This window comes from Entelurus aequoreus, linkage group LG05 (assembly GCF_033978785.1).
Source record: "Entelurus aequoreus isolate RoL-2023_Sb linkage group LG05, RoL_Eaeq_v1.1, whole genome shotgun sequence".
NCBI classification, from domain to species: domain Eukaryota; kingdom Metazoa; phylum Chordata; class Actinopteri; order Syngnathiformes; family Syngnathidae; genus Entelurus; species Entelurus aequoreus.
In genome coordinates, this window is record NC_084735.1 from 9,762,914 (window position 1) to 9,782,984 (window position 20,071).

The following is a 20,071-nucleotide window of genomic DNA, read 5'->3' on the forward strand; positions in this document are numbered from 1 at the left end:
CGAGTCAACTCTTTTGAACGGCTCTTTTACGTGAACGATGACAACCGACAACCCATCCTTTTTCCTACCGCTTGTCCCTTTCACATCTTACTAAAATAATGCCCAAGCATTTGGTAAAGTAGTTCAGGTAGAGTAAAACAATTTTGAATTCACATTTGTATCTTATCAGACATTTATTATTTATTTATTTATTATTTGATGTATTATTTGTGTACTCGTGATACATAAAATTGTATTATTATTTTTGAATTAGAAATAGTGATCTCAATGCATTTGGGATAGGATGTATATATATATATATATATATATATATATATATATATATATATATATATATATATATATATATATATATATATATATATATATATATATATATATATATATATATATATATATATATATATACTAAAGAGCCGATCTTTCCAGTGGCTCTTTTAACAAGGAACGACTCCTCGTGATACGGCTCCCTCACACGTTTCTCTAGACACGTCATCATTTAGTGACAAGAGGAAGTAACTTGAGTAAGTCACACTGACACCTAGAGGCCAGGAGGAATAACTACAACAACATGGGATCCGCGTAAAAAATGAGCGAGCCGTTAATAAATGAAACAAATAAAACATTTGGTATGTTTGTTGTTCAATATAAAAAATTTAAAAAAAAAAAACAATATAAAAACATATTGTGACAGTGGATTGAAATGGAACATGATTGTAAAAAAATGACTGGTTTATTTGAATTTCATTTTAAAATACACACACACAAAAAAAGTGTTCTCCTTTTTTTCGTTCCGAAGAGCAATAACTACATTTCAAAAAGGGTAATTTTATATTTAATTTTTAAGAACGACTGAAATGGATGGTTTTTTTTTTCATTTGCAGACGACGGAAGTTTTATTTTCAAAGTAAAAGCAGCAATAACAATTATGTACCCGTGTCCCTGTAAAAATGTGTTTGGAGCCCTACACATAATTTATTTTAGACATGGCACAACAGCGACTGACGTCTACAGAAATCTTTACGCATGTATCAACAGAAATGGAAAAATATATATTTTTTCCAATATTGCGACAGGAGTGAAAAAAGTGCTTATCAAAATTATTTTTTTTTTGGTTTGTGTGTGAACTTTCTCATGGCCTGTTTGTTTTGGCCAAAATATTGTAACCTATTTTTATGGTCTTGCCTCTTTGTGATGTTAAGTTCCTGTTATAAGCTGTTATACAGTATATGCCTTGAGCTCTTATTTTGAAGGCATATACTGTATAACAGCTTATAACAGGAACTTAACGCCACAGAGAGGCAAGCCCATAAAAATAGGTTACACTATATATGTATATATATACAGTATATATGTTTTTGTTTCGTCCGATTGTTGCAAGGAGGACTTTTTTTAGCGACGCACACTGGGGGAAGCACGTGACCGCTCGTGTATTAATGAAAGATGACTTAAGGGACAAGCGGTAGAAAATGGATGGATGGATGGACGGACTTAGAGATGACTATAGATGTTGCCAGGTAAAAAATTTTAATACACAAAAGTCGATACTTCATAGTGAAACTCAATTTTTGTCCCATTTGATTCTTAATAAAATCTTGGAAAATGGCTAAAAATAAAAACAAAAAGTCCTCAAATTATTATCTTTATTGAATACATTTGAATTGTTTTAGATAAGGCCAGTTTTAATTTATTTTAATTGTGTATGTATGTATGTATGTATTTATGTATGTATGTATGTATATATATATATGAAAGATATATAAATATTGTTTCCCATTTATATAGATTTTAGTTAATTTTAATCTGTATTCTCTATTACATATACCTTTACTTTCTTTGACATTTTTTGTTTGTATGAGAATTGTTTTGATCCAAAATATTGAAAGATTATAGATTTGTGTGTATTTTGGACGTGCCTAAATGTGTTTGTACAGTGTTCATTGTTCAACTAAAAATAAATAAAAAACGTTCAGAACCCTAAAACTGGAGTGTAGACTTCTTCATCAGACAGACAACAAAAGTCCGCTACACACCGAAACCGGAAATAGCAATTTTAAAAGTGTCTACACTTTCGTGTGATTAATGCATAGTGATTTCAAATGCAGTCCTTGTTGTTAAAAACAATTTCTGATACGCACCCCAAATACATTTGTGGTTGGCACACACGGGTACAGTAGTATCCCGCTTTTACTTTGAAAATCCCGGCGTCAGAATATGAAAAAACGTCCGTTTCGGTCTGTTTTTCCAGTTTCCGTTGACCAGGTTTATACAATTAAAATCAAAACGTTTGTAAATGTTGTTATTGTTCTTCCGCACTGAAATAAAAGAAAAAAGGGTTTGTGTATGACAGGGGGATAATTTGTGAATTATTTCGATTTCCGCATCGTTTTAGTTGCCTCCTCTCGCCTTCCGTAGTCCCGGAACCCACGTGGTCAAGCAAAAACATCATGGCGGCTGGATTCAAGTGAGGACAATTCTACCAGATTTAACTATTTTATAACCGAAATAAAGCACACGCGTGGATATGTTTGTGCTAAATAACGTTTTTGACTCACGCCGGGTGTACAACATGAAGCCTTTATTTGTGAGTTTGAACACTAATCTCATTTTGTGGTTTTGGTTGTGTTTAGGACTGCTGAGCCTCTGGAGTACCACAGGAGCTTTCTGGTTCGTCCCAATTCATCTTTTTTGCCCTTTCTCGCGTCTAGTCGCCTTCATGAAGTGTGCTTGTTTGCTTCCAGAAAGAAAATTGTCGCCCTGATGGACGCGAGCTGTCAGAATTCAGAACCACGACCCTCAACATTGGTGAGAAGTGTGCTCATCATCACATCTACCATCCGTCTAAATGTGGACTACATTCAGGACATGCATAGACATGTTCTAAGTAGAGGCAGCATGGAGCGCTACTGCCTACTGGCGCTGACGAGACGCGGGGCCGCCATCTTGGAGTGGTGATCCGCTCCACTCAGTGCAATTCGATTGGCAGGAGCAATAAACTGTCAGCGCATTTAATTCATCTTACCTCAGTAAATACCACTGATTTCCACACGCTTTTTTTGGTCATACGTGTAGCTATGATAAAGGACACATGTTTTATTATTCATAGTTTGCTTAACAGTAATAGAATATTCTTAAATGCTATAAATGACCAGACGTCCGAGATCAATCATCCTCCCCCAGAAGATTTCTTTGTGATTTTCACATACAAATATTGAAGATCTTTGCTCCTTCTCAACTCTGTGGTAATATTCTTTTCACAAAATACAACCAATAGTACGTTAATGTTAAATCTTACTTGTGAAAAGTAATCCCCCCGATTCCTATTTTCAACAGTCCGCTCATTTGAGCAGGAAAACGCTGAACACCATCTTTGTTTTCTACCTGTCAACTGTCAGTTTAGCATCTTTGTTTTCTACCTGCCAACTGTCAGTTTAGCATCTTTGTTTTCTACCTGTCAACTGTCAGTTTAGCATCTTTGTTTTCTACCTGTCGACTGTCAGTTTAGCATCTTTGTTTTCTACCTGCCAACTGTCAGTTTAGCATCTTTGTTTTCTACCTGTCAACTGTCAGTTTAGCATCTTTGTTTTCTACCTGTCAACTGTCAGTTTAGCATCTTTGTTTTCTGCCTGTCGACTGTCAGTTTAGCATCTTTGTTTTCTACCTGTCAACTGTCAGTTTAGCATCTTTGTTTTCTACCTGTCAACTGTCAGTTTAGCATCTTTGTTTTCTACCTGTCGACTGTCAGTTTAGCATCTTTGTTTTCTGCCTGTCGACTGTCAGTTTAGCATCTTTGTTTTCTACCTGTCAACTGTCAGTTTAGCATCTTTGTTTTCTACCTGTCGACTGTCAGTTTAGCATCTTTGTTTTCTATCTGTCGACTGTCAGTTTAGCATCTTTGTTTTCTACCTGTCAACTGTCAGTTTAGCATCTTTGTTTTCTACCTGTCAACTGTCAGTTTAGCATCTTTGTTTTCTACCTGTCAACTGTCAGTTTAGGCTGCCTCATCACCACTTCAAGATGGCGGCCGAATTACTCGCATCACAGCAGCCAATGCTGCGTCTACTTATAAGATGTCTATGATGCTAGCTATTTTGCTCATGTAAAAATACAAATATAGTAGGCTAGCATTGTAGCTAATTTTACTCACTAACTTGAAATTTGTGGATTTTGATACTTCTTATTGGAAGTATGCTAACTGTTCCCATTTTAACATGTTAACATTGTTAGCATGCTAATGTTTCATGCTAGCATTTTTGTGAATTCCGTATGCTTAAACCTAAAAATCCTCAATTTTGATTCTTGGCGCCATCGTAGACGTACGCCACTATAGCATGCTGATGTTTTATGCTTAAATTTTTGCTAATTTGATCTGAATGAACCTAAAAATCCTGGCTTTCGACACTTGGCGCCAACTTAGTACACTTGGTTTGTCTACGTCAACATGTTAAGGTTAGCATGCTTGATTGATTGAGACTTTTATTAGTAGGTTGCACAGTGAAGTACATATTCCGTACAATTGACCACTAAATGGTAACACCCGAATACGTTTTTCAACTTGTTTAATTCGGGGTCCACTTAAATTGATTCATAGTCGGGGTCCACTTAAATTGATTCATTGAATGTTAGCTTTTTAGCAAATGTTATTTGTTTAAACCAAAAAAGTACAGCTTTAAATACTTGACAACACATTAACTATGCAAACTTTTATCTTGTTAGCAAATTGTATACGTTAGAACCAAAAAATCATGGCTTTCGATACTCTGTCCTCTTCGAAGTGCGCTAACTTTTGTTACGTTATCAAGCTATGCTAGCATTTTAGCTAATTGTATTCATTTAAACCTATAACTTATGGCTTTTGACACTAGACACTGTCTTTGGAAGTATGCTAACGGTTATGCTAGCATTCTAGCTAATCGTATCCGTTCAAACCTATAAATCATGGCTTTCGGTACTCTGTCCTCTTCGAAGTGCGCTAACTTTTGTTACGTTATCAAGCTATGCTAGCATTTTAGCTAATTGTATTCATTTAAACTTATGGCTTTTGACACTAGACACTGTCTTTGGAAGTATGCTAACGGTTATGCTAGCATTTAAGCTAATCGTATCCGTTCAAACCTATAAATCACGGCTTTCGATACTCGGCGCTCAACTCAGAAGTACGCTCAATTTTGAAAAGCGCTACATACATTTGATGTGTTATTTAAATTTGTCCACATCGAACATGTTAAGGTTAGCATGCTAACATTTTTAGCAAATTGTATTTGTTTGAACCTACAAATGATGGCTTTTTACACTTGACACTGTCTTTAGAAGTATGCTAACCTCTCCCATCTCATGCTAACATTAGCATGTTTGCAAATTGTATTCGATATTCTGTCCTCTTCAAAGTGCGCTAACTTTTGTTATGTTACCATGCTGAAGCTTATGCTAGCCTTTTAGCTAATTGTTTTTGTTCAAACCTAAAAATCAGTATGCACAAGTATGCTAACTTAGCGTGCTAGCATGCTAACACTATATGCTCGAATTGGAGCTCATTTAAAGCCCACAGCACAGACAGCAGGCCCGTTCAGATTTGTGTTGTAGTTTCTTACGCTGCCTCCTCAGGGTCCATCAGTACCGCGGACGGCTCGGCGCTGGTCAAGCTGGGTAACACCACGGTCATCTGCGGGGTGAAAGCGGTAAACATGAGCGGGCGTTTGTCACGTGGATTGAAAAACGAGGTGACGACATGACTTGTGTTGTTGTTGTTGTTGTTCAGGAGCTGGCCAACCCCTCCATGGAGGCGCCCGGCAAAGGCTTCATCGGTGAGTTGACGCGGCCTTTTTTTATGGCACCCGGGTCCAATTCCCGTCTCGCCCCCCCGCAGTGCCCAACGTGGACCTGCCGCCTCTCTGCTCCTCCCAGTTCCGACCCGGTCCGCCGGGCGAGCAGGCCCAGGCCGCCAGTCAGTTCATGGCCGACGTCATCGAGAGGTGTGTCCTATATTTGTCCTTTTAGCGTCGACTCGCCAATCCCAGGTTTGTCCTCTTCACCCCCCCCGCAGCTCAGAGATGCTGCAGACGGAGGATTTGTGCATCGAGAGAGGAAAGGTGAGGAGCGTGTGCGAGTCTAAGTGGATTATATTTATATAGCACTTTTCTCTACTGACTCAAAGCGCTTTTACATAGTGAAAGCCAATATGTAAGTGACATTTTAACCAGTGTGGGTGGCACTGGGAGCAGGTGGGTAAAGTGTCTTGCCCAAGGACACAACGGTAATGACTAGGATGGTGGGAGCGGGAATCGAACCTGGAACCCTCAAGTTGCTGGCACGGCCGCTCTACCAACCGAGCTATACCGCCACTAATGATACCAGGTGCTAGCATGTTGCTATTAAGTATGATACCAGGTGCTAGCATGTTGATATCAAGTATGATACCAGGTGCTAGCATGTTGATATTAAGTATGATATCAGGTGCTAGCATGTTGATATCAAGTATGATACCAGGTGCTAGCATGTTGCTATCAAGTATGATACCAGGTGCTGGCATGTTTCTATCAAGTATGATACCAAGTGCTAGCATGTTGATATCAAGTATGATACCAGGTGCTAGCATGTTGATAGCAAGTATGATACCAGGTGCTAGCATGTTGATAGCAAGTATGATACCAGGTGCTAGCATGTTGATATCAAGTTTGATACTAGGTGCTGGCATGTTGATATCAAGTATGATACCAGGTGCTGGCATGTTGATAGCAAGTATGATACCAGGTGCTAGCATGTTGATAGCAAGTATGATACCAGGTGCTGGCATGTTTATATCAAGTATGATACCATTGGTGCTAGCATGTTGATATAAAGTATGATACCATAGGTGCTAGCATGTTGACATCAAGTATGATACCAGGTGCTGGCATGTTGATATCAAGTATGATACCGGGTGCTAGCATGTTGATATCAAGTATTAAACCAGGTGCTGGCATGTTGATATCAAGTATGATACCAGGTGCTGGCATGTTGATATCAAGTATGATACCAGGTGCTGGCATGTTGATAGCAAGTATGATACTAGGTGCTAGCATGTTGCTATCAAGTATGATACCAGGTGCTGGCATTTTTCTATCAAGTATGATACCAAGTGCTAGCATGTTGATATCAAGTATGATACCAGGTGCTAGCATGTTGATAGCAAGTATGATACCAGGTGCTAGCATGTTGATATCAAGTTTGATACTAGGTGCTGGCATGTTGATATCAAGTATGATACCAGGTGCTGGCATGTTGATAGCAAGTATGATACCAGGTGCTAGCATGTTGATAGCAAGTATGATACCAGGTGCTGGCATGTTTATATCAAGTATGATACCATTGGTGCTAGCATGTTGATATCAAGTATGATACCATAGGTGCTAGCATGTTGATATCAAGTATGATAACCAGTGCTGGCATGTTGACATCAAGTATGATACCAGGTGCTGGCATGTTGATATCAAGTATGATACCGGGTGCTAGCATGTTGATATCAAGTATTAAACCAGGTGCTGGCATGTTGATATCAAGTATGATACCAGGTGCTGGCATGTTGATATCAAGTATGATACCAGGTGCTGGCATGTTGATAGCAAGTATGATACTAGGTGCTAGCATGTTGATAGCAAGTATGATACAGGTGCTAGCATGTTGATATCAAGTATGATACCAGGTGCTAGCATGTTTATCAAGTATGATACCAGGTGCTGGCATGTTGATATCAAGTATGATACCAGGTACTAGCATGTTGCTATCAAGTATGATACCAGGTGCTGGCATGTTGATAGCAAGTATGATACCAGGTGCTACCATGTTGATAGCAAGTATGATACCAGGTGCTGGCATGTTGATAGCAAGTATGATACCAGGTGCTGGCATGTTGATATCAAGTATGATACCAGATGCTAGCATGTTGATAGCAAGTATGATACCAGGTGCTAGCATGTTGATAGCAAGTATGATACCATAGGTGCTAGCATGTTGATATCAAGTATGATAACCAGTGCTAGCATGTTGCTATCAAGTATGATACCAGGTGCTGGCATGTTTCTATCAAGTATGATACCAGGTGCTAGCATGTTGATAGCAAGTATGATACCAGGTGCTGGCATGTTGATAGCAAGTATGATACCAGGTGCTAGCATGTTGATAGCAGGTATGATACCATAGGTGCTAGCATGTTGATAGCAAGTATGATACCATGTTGCTATCAAGTATGATACTAGGTGCTAGCGTGTTGATAGCAAGAATGATACTAGGTGCTAGCATGTTGATAGCAAGTATGATACCAGGTGCTGGCATGTTGATATCAAGTATGATACCAGGTGCTGGCATGTTGATAGCAAGTATGATACCAGGTGCTGGCATGTTGATATCAAATAGGATACCAGGTGCTAGCATGTTGATATCAAGTATGATACCAGGTGCTAGCATGTTGCTATCAAGTATGATACTAGGTGCTAGCATGTTGATAGCAAGATTTATACCAGGTGCTGGCATGTTGATAGCAAGTATGATACCATAGGTGCTAGCATGTTGATATCAAGTATGATAACCGGTGCTAGCATGTTGCTATCAAGTATGATACCAGGTGCTGGCATGTTTCTATCAAGTATGGTACCAGGTGCTAGCATGTTGATAGCAAGTATGATACCAGGTGCTGGCATGTTGATAGCAAGTATGATACCAGGTGCTAGCATGTTGATAGCAAGTATGATACTATAGGTGCTAGCATGTTGATATCAAGTATGATACCATGTTGCTATCAAGTATGATACTAGGTGCTAGCGTGTTGATAGCAAGAATGATACTAGGTGCTAGCATGTTGATAGCAAGTATGATACCAGGTGCTGGCATGTTGATATCAAGTATGATACCAGGTGCTGGCATGTTGATAGCAAGTATGATACCAGGTGCTGGCATGTTGATATCAAATAGGATACCAGGTGCTAGCATGTTGATATCAAGTATGATACCAGGTGCTAGCATGTTGCTATCAAGTATGATACTAGGTGCTAGCATGTTGATAGCAAGATTTATACCAGGTGCTGGCATGTTGATAGCAAGTATGATACCATAGGTGCTAGCATGTTGATATCAAGTATGATAACCGGTGCTAGCATGTTGATATCAAGTATGATACCATGTTGCTATCAAGTATGATACTAGGTGCTAGCATGTTGATAGCAAGTATGATACCAGGTGCTGGCATGTTGATATCAAGTGCTAGCATGTTGATATCAAGTATGATACCAGGTGCTAGCATGTTGCTATCAAGTATGATACTAAGTTCTGGCATGTTGATAGCAAGTATGATACTAGGTGCCAGCATGTTGCTATCAAGTATGATACCAGGTGCTAGCATGTTGATAGCAAGTATGATACCAGGTGCTGGCATGTTTATATCAAGTATGATACCATAGGTGCTAGCATGTTGATATCAAGTATGATACCATAGGTGCTAGCATGTTGATATCAAGTATGATAACCGGTGCTGGCATGTTGACATCAAGTATGATACCAGGTGCTGGCATGTTGATATCAAGTATGATACCGGGTGCTAGCATGTTGATATCAAGTATGATACCAGGTGCTAGCATGTTGATATCAAGTATGATACCAGGTACTAGCATGTTGCTATCAAGTATGATACTAAGTGCTGGCTTGTTGATAGCAAGTATGATAGTAGGTGCTAGCATGTTGTTATCAAGTATGATACCAGGTGCTGGCATGTTGATATCAAGTATGATACTAGGTGCTGGCATGTTGATATCAAGTATGATATCAGGTGCTAGCATGTTATCAAGTATGATACCAGGTGCTAGCATGTTGATATCAAGTATATCAGGTGCTGGCATGTTGATATCAAGTATGATACCAGGTGCTGGCATGTTGATAGCAAGTATGATACCAGGTGCTAGCATGTTGATAGCAAGTATGATACCAGGTGCTGGCATGTTTATATCAAGTATGATACCAGGTGCTAGCATGTTGATATCAAGTATGATACTAGGTGCCAGCATGTTGATATTAAGTATGATACCAGGTGCTAGCATGTTACTATCAAGTATGATACCAAGTGCTAGTATGTTGCTATCAAGTATGATACGTGGTGTTAGCATGTTGATATCAAGTATGATACCAGGTGCTGGCATGTTGATAGCAAGTATGATACCATAGGTGCTAGCATGTTGATAGCAAGTATGATAGCATAGGTGCTAGCATGTTGATAGCAAGTATGATACCATAGGTGCTAGCATGTTGATATCAAGTATGATACCAGGTGCTAGCATGTTGATAGCAAGTATGATACCAGGTGCTGGCATGTTGACATCAAGTAGGATACCAGGTGCTAGCATGTTGATAGCAAGTATGATACCAGGTGCTAGCATGTTGATAGCAAGTATGATACCATAGGTGCTAGCATGTTGATATCAAGTATGATACCAGGTGCTAGCATGTTGATATTAAGTATGAAGTGAAGTGAATTATATTTATATAGCGCTTTTCTCTAGTGACTCAAAGCGCATTTACATAGTGAAACACAATATCTGAGTTACATTTAAAGCAGTGTGGGTGACACTGGGAGCAGGTGGGTAAAGTGTCTTGCCCAAGGACACAATGGCAGTGACTAGGATGGCGGAAGCGGGGGATCGAACCTGGAACCCTCAAGTTGCTGGCCACTCCAGCAACCGAGCTAGAGCGTAAAATAGTATTTGTCCCTGCAGCTGTGCTGGTGCTTGTACTGTGACATGATGTGTCTGGACCACGATGGCAACCTGCTGGACGCCTGCACGCTCGCCCTGCTGGCCGCGCTCAACAACAGTAAGCACGCCTTCCTAACCCGACACACCGTTTTTGTCACCGCCGTCCATTTCCCGCCTCCCTCGCAGCTCGACTCCCAGAGGTGGCCGTCGACGCCGAGACGTGCACGCCGCAGGTGGACCTGGGGAAGACACGGCGGCTGAAGATCGTCAAGCATCCCGTCGCCGCCTCCTTCTGCGTCTTTGACGAGTGAGTCGTGCCTTTCTGAAGTAGACATCCACCCATCACCGTTATTAGCCACCAAGCATATTTGTGGCTGATGTCCACTTGCTGTAAGAGTTATTTAAACATGAATAGCAGGCACAAGACCTTGATTATACGTACATGTCCTTTAAAACAAACACACCTCTAGCGGAAAGAAGGACAAAAACTGGATTTCCTGGCAAAAATTGGAAGCAGAGGAGACGTAACCGAGGAGACAAGCACTGCAAGGGGGAGAGCTAATGTCCTTCTAAAACAACAACAAAAAAGGCCGATATTCCTTCAAAATGTGTTCATCTTCCGTGTCGCCCTGCAGCTCCGTGGTCATGGCGGACCCCACGGCCGAGGAGGAGCAACTGTGCACCTCTCAGATCACCGTGGTGACGGACGAGGACGGTCGCCTGTGCTCCGTGCACAAACCAGGTCTGTCCTTGCGGCCCCTTCTTACCGTGGTGGACTCCGGGTTTGAGTCCCTCTCCTGTATTTTCTATGTCTTGTCACACGTGTGTGTGGCGCCCCCTATTGGTTGTGCTGAATACATGCTGGCATGCATGAAATTAGAGCGGGGCGATAAAACAATATCAATACGCATTGTAGGCTAATCTAGACACTTACATCATGTGTTGTCTTCATTATAACACTTATATAAGACTTTTAAAGTCATTTTGATAGTAGGCTAATATAGACACTTGCATCATGTGTTGCCTTCATTATAACACTTATATAAGACTTTTAAAGTCATTTTGATAGTAGGCTAATACAGACACTTACATCATGTGTTGTCTTCATTATAACACTTATATAAGACTTTTAAAGTCATTTTGATAGTAGGCTAATATAGACACTTGCATCATGTGTTGCCTTCATTATAACACTTAAAAGACTTAAAGTCATTTTGATAGTAGGCCAATATAACAAATACACACTTACATCATGTGTTGTCTTCATTATAAGACTTTTAAAGTCATTTTGATAGTAGGCTACTATAGACACTTACATCATGTGTTGCCTTCATTATAACACTTATACAAGACTTTTAAAGTCATTTTGATAGTAGGCTAATATAGCTAATATAGACACTTACATCATGTGTTGTCTTCATTATAACACTTATATAAGATTTTGATAGTAGGCTAATATAGACACTTACATCATGTGTTGTCTTCATTATAACACTTATATAAGACTTTTAAAGTCATTTTGATAGTAGGCTAATATAGACACTTACATTATGTATTGCCTTCATTATAACACTTATATAAGACTTTTAAAGTCATTTTGATAGTAGGCTAATATAGCTAATATAGACACTTACATTATGTATTGCCTTCATTATAACACTTATATAAGACTTTTAAAGTCATTTTGATAGTAGGCTAATATAGACACTTACATTATGTATTGCCTTCATTATAACACTTATATAAGGCCTTTAATTTTTTTGTTCCAATATGGCTCTTTCCACATTTGCACTAACCAAAGGTGGCAAACTTAAAGGGGAACTGCTGCCTATCGTTCATAATCATTATTAGAGACAAGAACACACATTTCCTTTGTTTTTTAACAATTTCAAAGGTGATTAAAAAAAAAACGCTTGAAAGATGCGGCTAATGGGAGTCACTGTTGTAGCTTTTAAAGCCTCTCAAACAACGTAATCCCTCCATCAACCTTTTATATACACACTGCAAGTATATATATAATGTAGTAACATACACCTTCATAATAATATGTACAATATACACACTGCAAGTATATATAATGTAGTAACAGACACCTTCATAACATGTAATATGTACACACTGCAAGTATATATGTAATGTAGTAACAGACACCTTCATAACAATATGTAATATGTACAATATACACACTGCAAGTATATATATAATGTAGTAACAGACACCTTCATAATAATATGTACAATATACACACTGCAAGTATATATAATGTAGTAACAGACACCTTCATAACATGTAATATGTACACACTGCAAGTATATATGTAATGTAGTAACAGACACCTTCATAACAATATGTAATATGTACAATATACACACTGCAAGTATATATATAATGTAGTAACAGACACCTTCATAATATGTAATATGTACAATATACACACTGCACGTATATATATATATATATATATATATATATATATATATATATATATATATATATATATATATATATATATATATATATATATATATATATATATATATATATATATATATATATATATATATATATATAATGTAGTAACAGACACCTTCATAACAATATGTAATATGTACAATATACACACTGCAAGTATATATATAACGTAGTAACAGACACCTTCATAACAATATGTAATATGTACAATATACACACTGCAAGTATATATATAACATAGTAACAGACACCTTCATAACAATATGTAATATGTACAATATAGACACTACAAGTATATACATAACATAGTAACAGACACCTTCATAACAATATGTAATATGTACAATATACACACTGCAAGTATATATATAATGTAGTAACAGACACCTTCATAACAATATGTAATATGTACAATATACACACTGCAAGTATATATATAATGTAGTAACAGACACCTTCATAATATGTAATATGTACACACTGCACGTATATATATAATGTAGTAACAGACACCTTCATAACAATATGTAATATGTACAATATACACTCTGCAAGTATATATATATAACGTAGTAACAGACACCTTCATAACAATATGTAATATGTACAATATACACACTGCAAGTATATATATAATGTAGTAACAGACACCTTCATAACAATATGTAATATGTACACACTGCAAGTATATATATAATGTAGTAACAGACACCTTCATAACAATATGTAATATGTACACACTGCAAGTATATATATAATGTAGTAACAGACACCTTCATAACAATATGTAATATGTACAATATACACACTGCAAGTATATATATATAACGTAGTAACAGACAACTTCATAACAATATGTTCAATATTTACCGTATTTTGATCATTTTAATCATTGCCAGAACTCAATCAAAGTTTTTTTTATATAGCCCTTAATCACAAGTGTCTAAAAGGGCTGCACAAGCCACGACGACAACCAACTAATTCTTCGGCGCATTTATTTCCGTTTCCATAGCAACACACTTCCCGCTTCCGGAAACAAACCGGAGTGTGCTTTTTAAATCATGGCAAACTTGGTGAAAAAAACAACGAAGATGACTCTTTTTGGACAAATTAGGATTCACAACCTTATCTTTTTTGAAGCTGAATATACTGAGGATGAACTACTGCTTATAGAAGCCAGCACGAAGGACAAGTGAGACGTTGGAGCAGACGGAAGACGAGAGAGGGGAATGAAAGCGATTTTGACGCTATATAAAAATGGGAGCTATTACCTCCCTGCTTGGCACTCAGCATCAAGGGTTGGAATTGGGGGTGAAATCACCAAAAATGATTCCCGGGCGCGGCCACCGCTGCTGCTCACTGCTCCCCTCACCTCCCAGGGGGTGAACAAGGGGATGGGTCAAATGCAGACACCACACCTAGTGTGTGTGTGACAATCATTGCTACTTTAACTTAATAAATGCGGAACTTGGAGACAAGCTATTTCGACATAAATGGAGTGCTTACCCAAATAAACTAGTTCCTCAGTATTAACTCTTACAATAACAATGTTGCCACAGCTTGGTTATTAAACAGGTTACAGGACGTACGTGAAGTATTGTTGATGATTTTTGAAAGTGATTTAGAGGTAGAATTTATCGCTAGCCACTAAGAACGAGACGATGTTACACCTACTCAGTGGCCTAGTGGTTAGAGTGTCCGCCCTGAGATCGGTAGGTTGCGAGTTCAAACCCCGGCCGAGTCATACCAAAGACTATAAAAATGGGAGCCATTACCTCCCTGCTTGGCACTCAGCATCAAGGGTTGGAATTGGGGGGTTAAATCACCAAAAATGATTCCCGGGCGTGGCCACCGCTGCTGCTCACTGCTCCCCTCACCTCCCAGAGGGGCGATCAAGGGTGATGGGTCAAATGCAGAGAATAATTTCGCCACACCTCGTGTGTGTGTGTGACAATCACTTGTACTTTAACTTTACTTTAATCACAAGTGTCTAAAAGGGCTGCACAAGCCACCACGACAACCAACTAATTCCTCAGCGCATTTATTTCCGTTTCCATAGCAACACACTTCCCACTTCCGGAGTGTGTTTTTGAAACCATGGCAGACTTGGTAAAAAAACAACAACAAAGATGTATCTTTTTGGACAAATGAGGATTCACAACCTTATCTTTTTGAAGCTGAATGTACTGAGGATGAACTACTGCTTATAGAAGCGAGCACGAAAGTGAGACGTTGGAGCAGACGGAAGCCGAGAGAGGGGAATGAAAGCGATTGACGCTATAAATGTGGAACTTGGAGACAAGCTATTTCGACATAAATGGCGTGCTTACCCAAATAAACCGGAATGCAAGAGAAACTAGTTCGTCAGTGTTAACTCTTACTATAACAATGTTAGAATAGTTGTTTCTAAGTTATCACAAAAACTTTGCGTTACTTTGAGTGCCCGGTGAGAAGCAAAAGCTGTCTTTGAAACCTACCAAGAGTAAGGCTCGTAAAACTCCAGTGTGTAGGGGGGAAGCAAGATGAAGGTGTTCCTGTTTCTTTCATGTATTATAATCAAACAGAAAGATATTGTCTGACCCAAGGACTATAAAAGCGAAGAGGAAGCAGGACCAGGCGACCTCCTTTTTCAACTGTTTTACGAACCTCTTTTTGAACTCGTTTACGACCTTTTCTTTTGAACTGTTCTGTAGCCATTGGACAAGAAGAGAAGCAAAGATTCAAACAGAGACAGAAATCAATTTGGCTCAATTGAGGAGAGACGCCAGGACACTGTACTCTTGCACAATCTCCAGCACGCTCTGGCGAAAGATTGTACGCCTCCCCCTTTAATTGGACTTTCTCCGACCACAGCTGCTTCCAAAAGGGAAGTGGGTCGTAAACAGCGTTGCCTTTGGTTACAGAACAGTTCAAAAGAAAAGGTCGTAAACGAGTTCAAAAAGAGGTTCGTAAAACAGTTGAAAAAGGAGGTCGCCTGGTCCTGCTTCCTCTTCGCTTTTAGTCCTTGCGTCAGACAAGGACTATAAAGCAAGATGAAGGTTTTCCTGTTTCTTTCATGTATTATAATCAAACAGAAAGATATTGTCTGACCCAAGGACTATAAAAGCAAAGAGGAAGCAGGACCAGGCGACCTCCTTTTTCAACTGTTTTACGAACCTCTTTTTGAACTCGTTTACGACCTTTTCTTTTGAACTGTTCTGTAACCAAAGGCAACGCTGTTTACGACCCACTTCCCTTTTGGAAGCAGCTGTGGTCATGTGGTCGGAGAAAGTCCAATTAAAGGGGGAGGCGTACAATCTTTCGCCAGAGCGTGCTGGAGATTGTACAAGAGTACAGTGTCCCGGCGTCTCTCCTCAATTGAGCCAAATTGATTTCTGTCTCTGTTTGCTTCTTGTCTTGTTTAATAGATGTGTTTGAATCTGACAAACAATGTTGCCACAGCTTGGTTATTAAACAGGTTACAGAACGTACGTAAGGTATTGTTGATGATTTAGAGCAGGGGTCACCAACCTTTTTGAAACCAAGAGCTACTTCTTGGGTACTGATTAATGCGAAGGGCTACCAGTTTGATACACACTTAAATAAATTGCCAGAAATAGCCAATTTGCTCAATTTACCTTTAACTCTATGTTATTATTAATAATTAATGATATTTACACTTAATTGAACAGTTTAAAAGAGGAAAAAAAATGACAATTAAATTTTGAAACATAGTTTATCTTCAATTTCGACTCTTTAAAATTCAAAATTCAACCGAAAAAAAGAAGAGAAAAACTAGCTAATTTTAATCTTTTTGAAAAAAATTTAAAAATAATTTATGGAACATTATTAGTAATTTTTCCTGATTAAGTTTAATTTTAGAATTTTGATGACATGTTTTCAATAGGTTAAAATCCAATCGGCACTTTGTTAGAATATATAACAAATTGGACCAAGCTATATTTCTAACAAAGACAAATCATTATTTCTTCTAGATTTTCCAGAACAAAAATTTTAAAAGAAATTCAAAAGACTTTGAAATAAGATTTAAATTTGATTCTACAGATTTTCTAGATTTGCCAGAAGAATTTTTTTGAATTTTAATCATAATAAGTTTGAAGAAATATTTCACAAATATTCTTCGTCGAAAAAACAGAAGCTAAAATGAAGAATTAAATTAAAATGTATTTATTATTATTTACGATAAAAACAATAAATTTACTTGAACATTGATTTAAATTGTCAGGAAAGAAGAGGAAGGAATTTAAAAGGTAAAAAGGTATATGTGTTTAAAAATCCTAAAATCATTTTTAAGGTTGTATTTTTTCTCTAAAATTGTCTTTCTGAAAGTTATAAGAAGCAAAGTAAAAAAATTAATGAAAGACCAAGTCTTTAAAATATTTTCTTGGATTTTCAAATTCTATTTGAGTTTTGTCTCTCTAAGAATTAAAAATGTCGGGCAAAGCGAGACCAGCTTGCTAGTAAATAAATACAATTTAAAAAATAGAGGCAGCTCACTGGTAAGTGCTGCTATTTGAGCTATTTTTAGAACAGGCCAGCGGGCTACTCATCTGGTCCTTACGGGCTACCTGGTGCCCGCGGGCACCGCGTTGGTGACCCCTGATTTAGAGGTAAAATTGATTGCTAGCCACTAAGAACGAGATGATTTTTATGTTAGAAAGCGGAAAAAAACTACTTTTGTCTTCTTGTCTCTCATAATGGTTGATAGGCAAAATTCCCCCCAAAAAAGGTGGTTTAAGAGAACTCACTAGAACTTGTCTTGGTTGCAGGCGGCACGTCGCTGTCCGGGGAGAAGCTGCAGGAGTTCATCAAGCGGGCGAGGGCCCGTCAGAGAGAGATCCAAGAACTGGTCAGGAACGTGACAAAAAGCCTCACACCCGTTTAGTGGTTTTATATCTAAAAAGCTGTATTTTCACTGTCAATATATAATCTTTTCTTTTTTTTTTTTAATAACAATAAAACTGCTGCCAAAGACTGCTTTAAAAAAAGGGATTTCTTAAGTTGTCCACAAACGTCTCACACTCACGGGTCCAAATCCAGCGGTGCCGTACAAAAGCAGCGAGAGACGGGAGAGGTAGACGGCTGCCCGCGGGCGCTGACCCAGGATCAGTTTCACGTCTTCCCGCCGGCGCGGAATCCTCCGAGAGCGCCTGCAAAGGACGGGGAGAAAAAAAAAGCCTCCGGGCTACTAGAACCTTCCGAGTCAAAAAGGTTCTGAACGTCCGTCTAAAAAAAAAAAAAAAAAAAAGGGAGCACAGTGTGGATCATTCACGTCTTTGCGTCACCGGGGGCAACGCGTCCGCCTGGCGAGGCTTGGGGAGGGCCTGCGGCGTGCTCCTCTTTCTCCTACTTCTTGCTGGGTTGGCGGTATGCGGCCGGCCCGAGCCCGCCGGAGGAGGAGGCGCCGCCGCCATAGCCATTTGATGCTGCTGCTGCATTTGGTGCTGCAAGAATTGCAACTGCAGGGCAGAGAAAGATGGCGGTCACAAACAGGAAGTGACGGACGCCGGCGGTGTGATGATGTCACAAGCGTGTTAGCCAAGCACCACAGGGGGGGTGGGGGGGGGGGGTCAAAAGGTAACCGTGGCAACAACACACATGCAGCCAAGCAAACTTCTTAGCTCCTCTCCTGCCGGCGCTTTAAGCCCCGCCCACTATGCCCAACTGGCAGCAGCCAATCATGATGCGCTGTGCAAGAACATGCCCCGCCCCCTTTAGACAGCCGCAAGCTGCGATGTCGCCCGTGTGAAGTTGGCCCCTCCTCCTTGCGAATGTTAAATAGCACCGACATTCATTTGTGCTGCAAAATGTTGTTTGTCGTTTAAGTTATTCTAAAATATCTTTTTATGACCAGTGATGTCATCCACATTCCCCCCGCCCCCTTGTTGCATCATCTGTGCAGCAATTATGTTAACGTATTTTTCATAACCAGCCCAACTATTATAGTTTTTATGTTAATGTGTTATTATTCATAACCAGCCTAACTATTATAGTTTTTATGTTAATGTGTTATTATTCATAACCAGCCCAACTATTATAGTTTTGTTACTAACATTTTATTCATAATAAGCCCAACTGTTAGTTTTTATGTTATTAACGTGTTATTCATAACCAGCCAAACTATTATAGTTTTTATGTTAACATGTTATTATTCATAACCAGCCTATTGGTTTTTTTAATGTTAATAAAGTGTTATTATTCATAACCAGCCTAACTAGTAGTTTTTATGTTAACATTCATAACCAGCCCAACTATTAAAGTTTAATGTTATTAACGTGTTCAACTATTATAGTTATTAATAACCAGCCAAACTATGATAGTTGTTTGTTATCAACGTGTTATTATTCAAAACCAGCCCAACTATTATAGTTTTTATGTTGTTATTCATAACCAGCCTAACTTATATAGTTGTTTTATGTTAACATGTTATTATTCATAACCAGCCTAGTTGTTTTTTATGTTAACGTATTATTCATAACCAGCCTAACTATTATAGTTGTTTTATTGTTAACGTATTATTCATAACCAGTCCAACTATTATAGATTTTAATGTTATTAAAGTGTTATTCATAACCAGCCCAACTCTTATAGTTTTTATGTTATTATTAACCAGTCCAACTATTATTCATAACCAGCCCAACTATTATAGTTTTTATGTTATTAACGTGTTATTATTCTTAACCAGACCAATTATTATAGTTTGTATGTTATTAACTTATTATTCATAACTAGCCCAATTATTATAGTTTTTTATGTTATCAACTTAATAACATAAACCCTATAATAGTTAATCTATTATTATAGTTTTTATGTTATTAACTTATTATACATAACAAACTAGGGGTGTAACGGTACACAAACATTTCGGTCCGGTACGTACCTCG

General features: G+C 38.5%; 2 protein-coding genes across 4 annotated transcripts in view; one reads left to right on the forward strand and one right to left on the reverse strand.

Moving 5' to 3' along the window:
- The first annotated feature begins 2,214 nt into the window (after positions 1-2,214).
- Positions 2,215-18,167, forward strand: LOC133650141 (exosome complex component RRP43-like). The gene is made up of 12 exons (XM_062047040.1): positions 2,215-2,234; positions 2,393-2,464; positions 2,631-2,667; positions 2,742-2,805; positions 5,605-5,678; positions 5,759-5,804; positions 5,867-5,972; positions 6,044-6,089; positions 10,737-10,833; positions 10,902-11,022; positions 11,351-11,457; positions 17,957-18,167. The coding sequence occupies exons 1-12, from the start codon at positions 2,215-2,217 to the stop codon at positions 18,070-18,072; spliced, it is 906 nt and encodes a 301-aa protein (XP_061903024.1). The 3' UTR covers positions 18,073-18,167.
- The window catches only part of LOC133650140 (transcription factor SPT20 homolog), a 42,722-nt gene continuing 40,549 nt past the window's right edge, over positions 17,899-20,071 (reverse strand). Inside the window, exon 24 of one of the 3 annotated variants that reach the window (XM_062047038.1) lies at positions 17,899-18,646. In XM_062047038.1, coding sequence (XP_061903022.1) covers positions 18,452-18,646 — 195 coding nt within the window. In that variant the 3' untranslated portion in view covers positions 17,899-18,451. The remainder of the gene's footprint in view (positions 18,647-20,071) is intronic. The other 2 variants (XM_062047037.1, XM_062047039.1) reach the window with 2 other exon arrangements.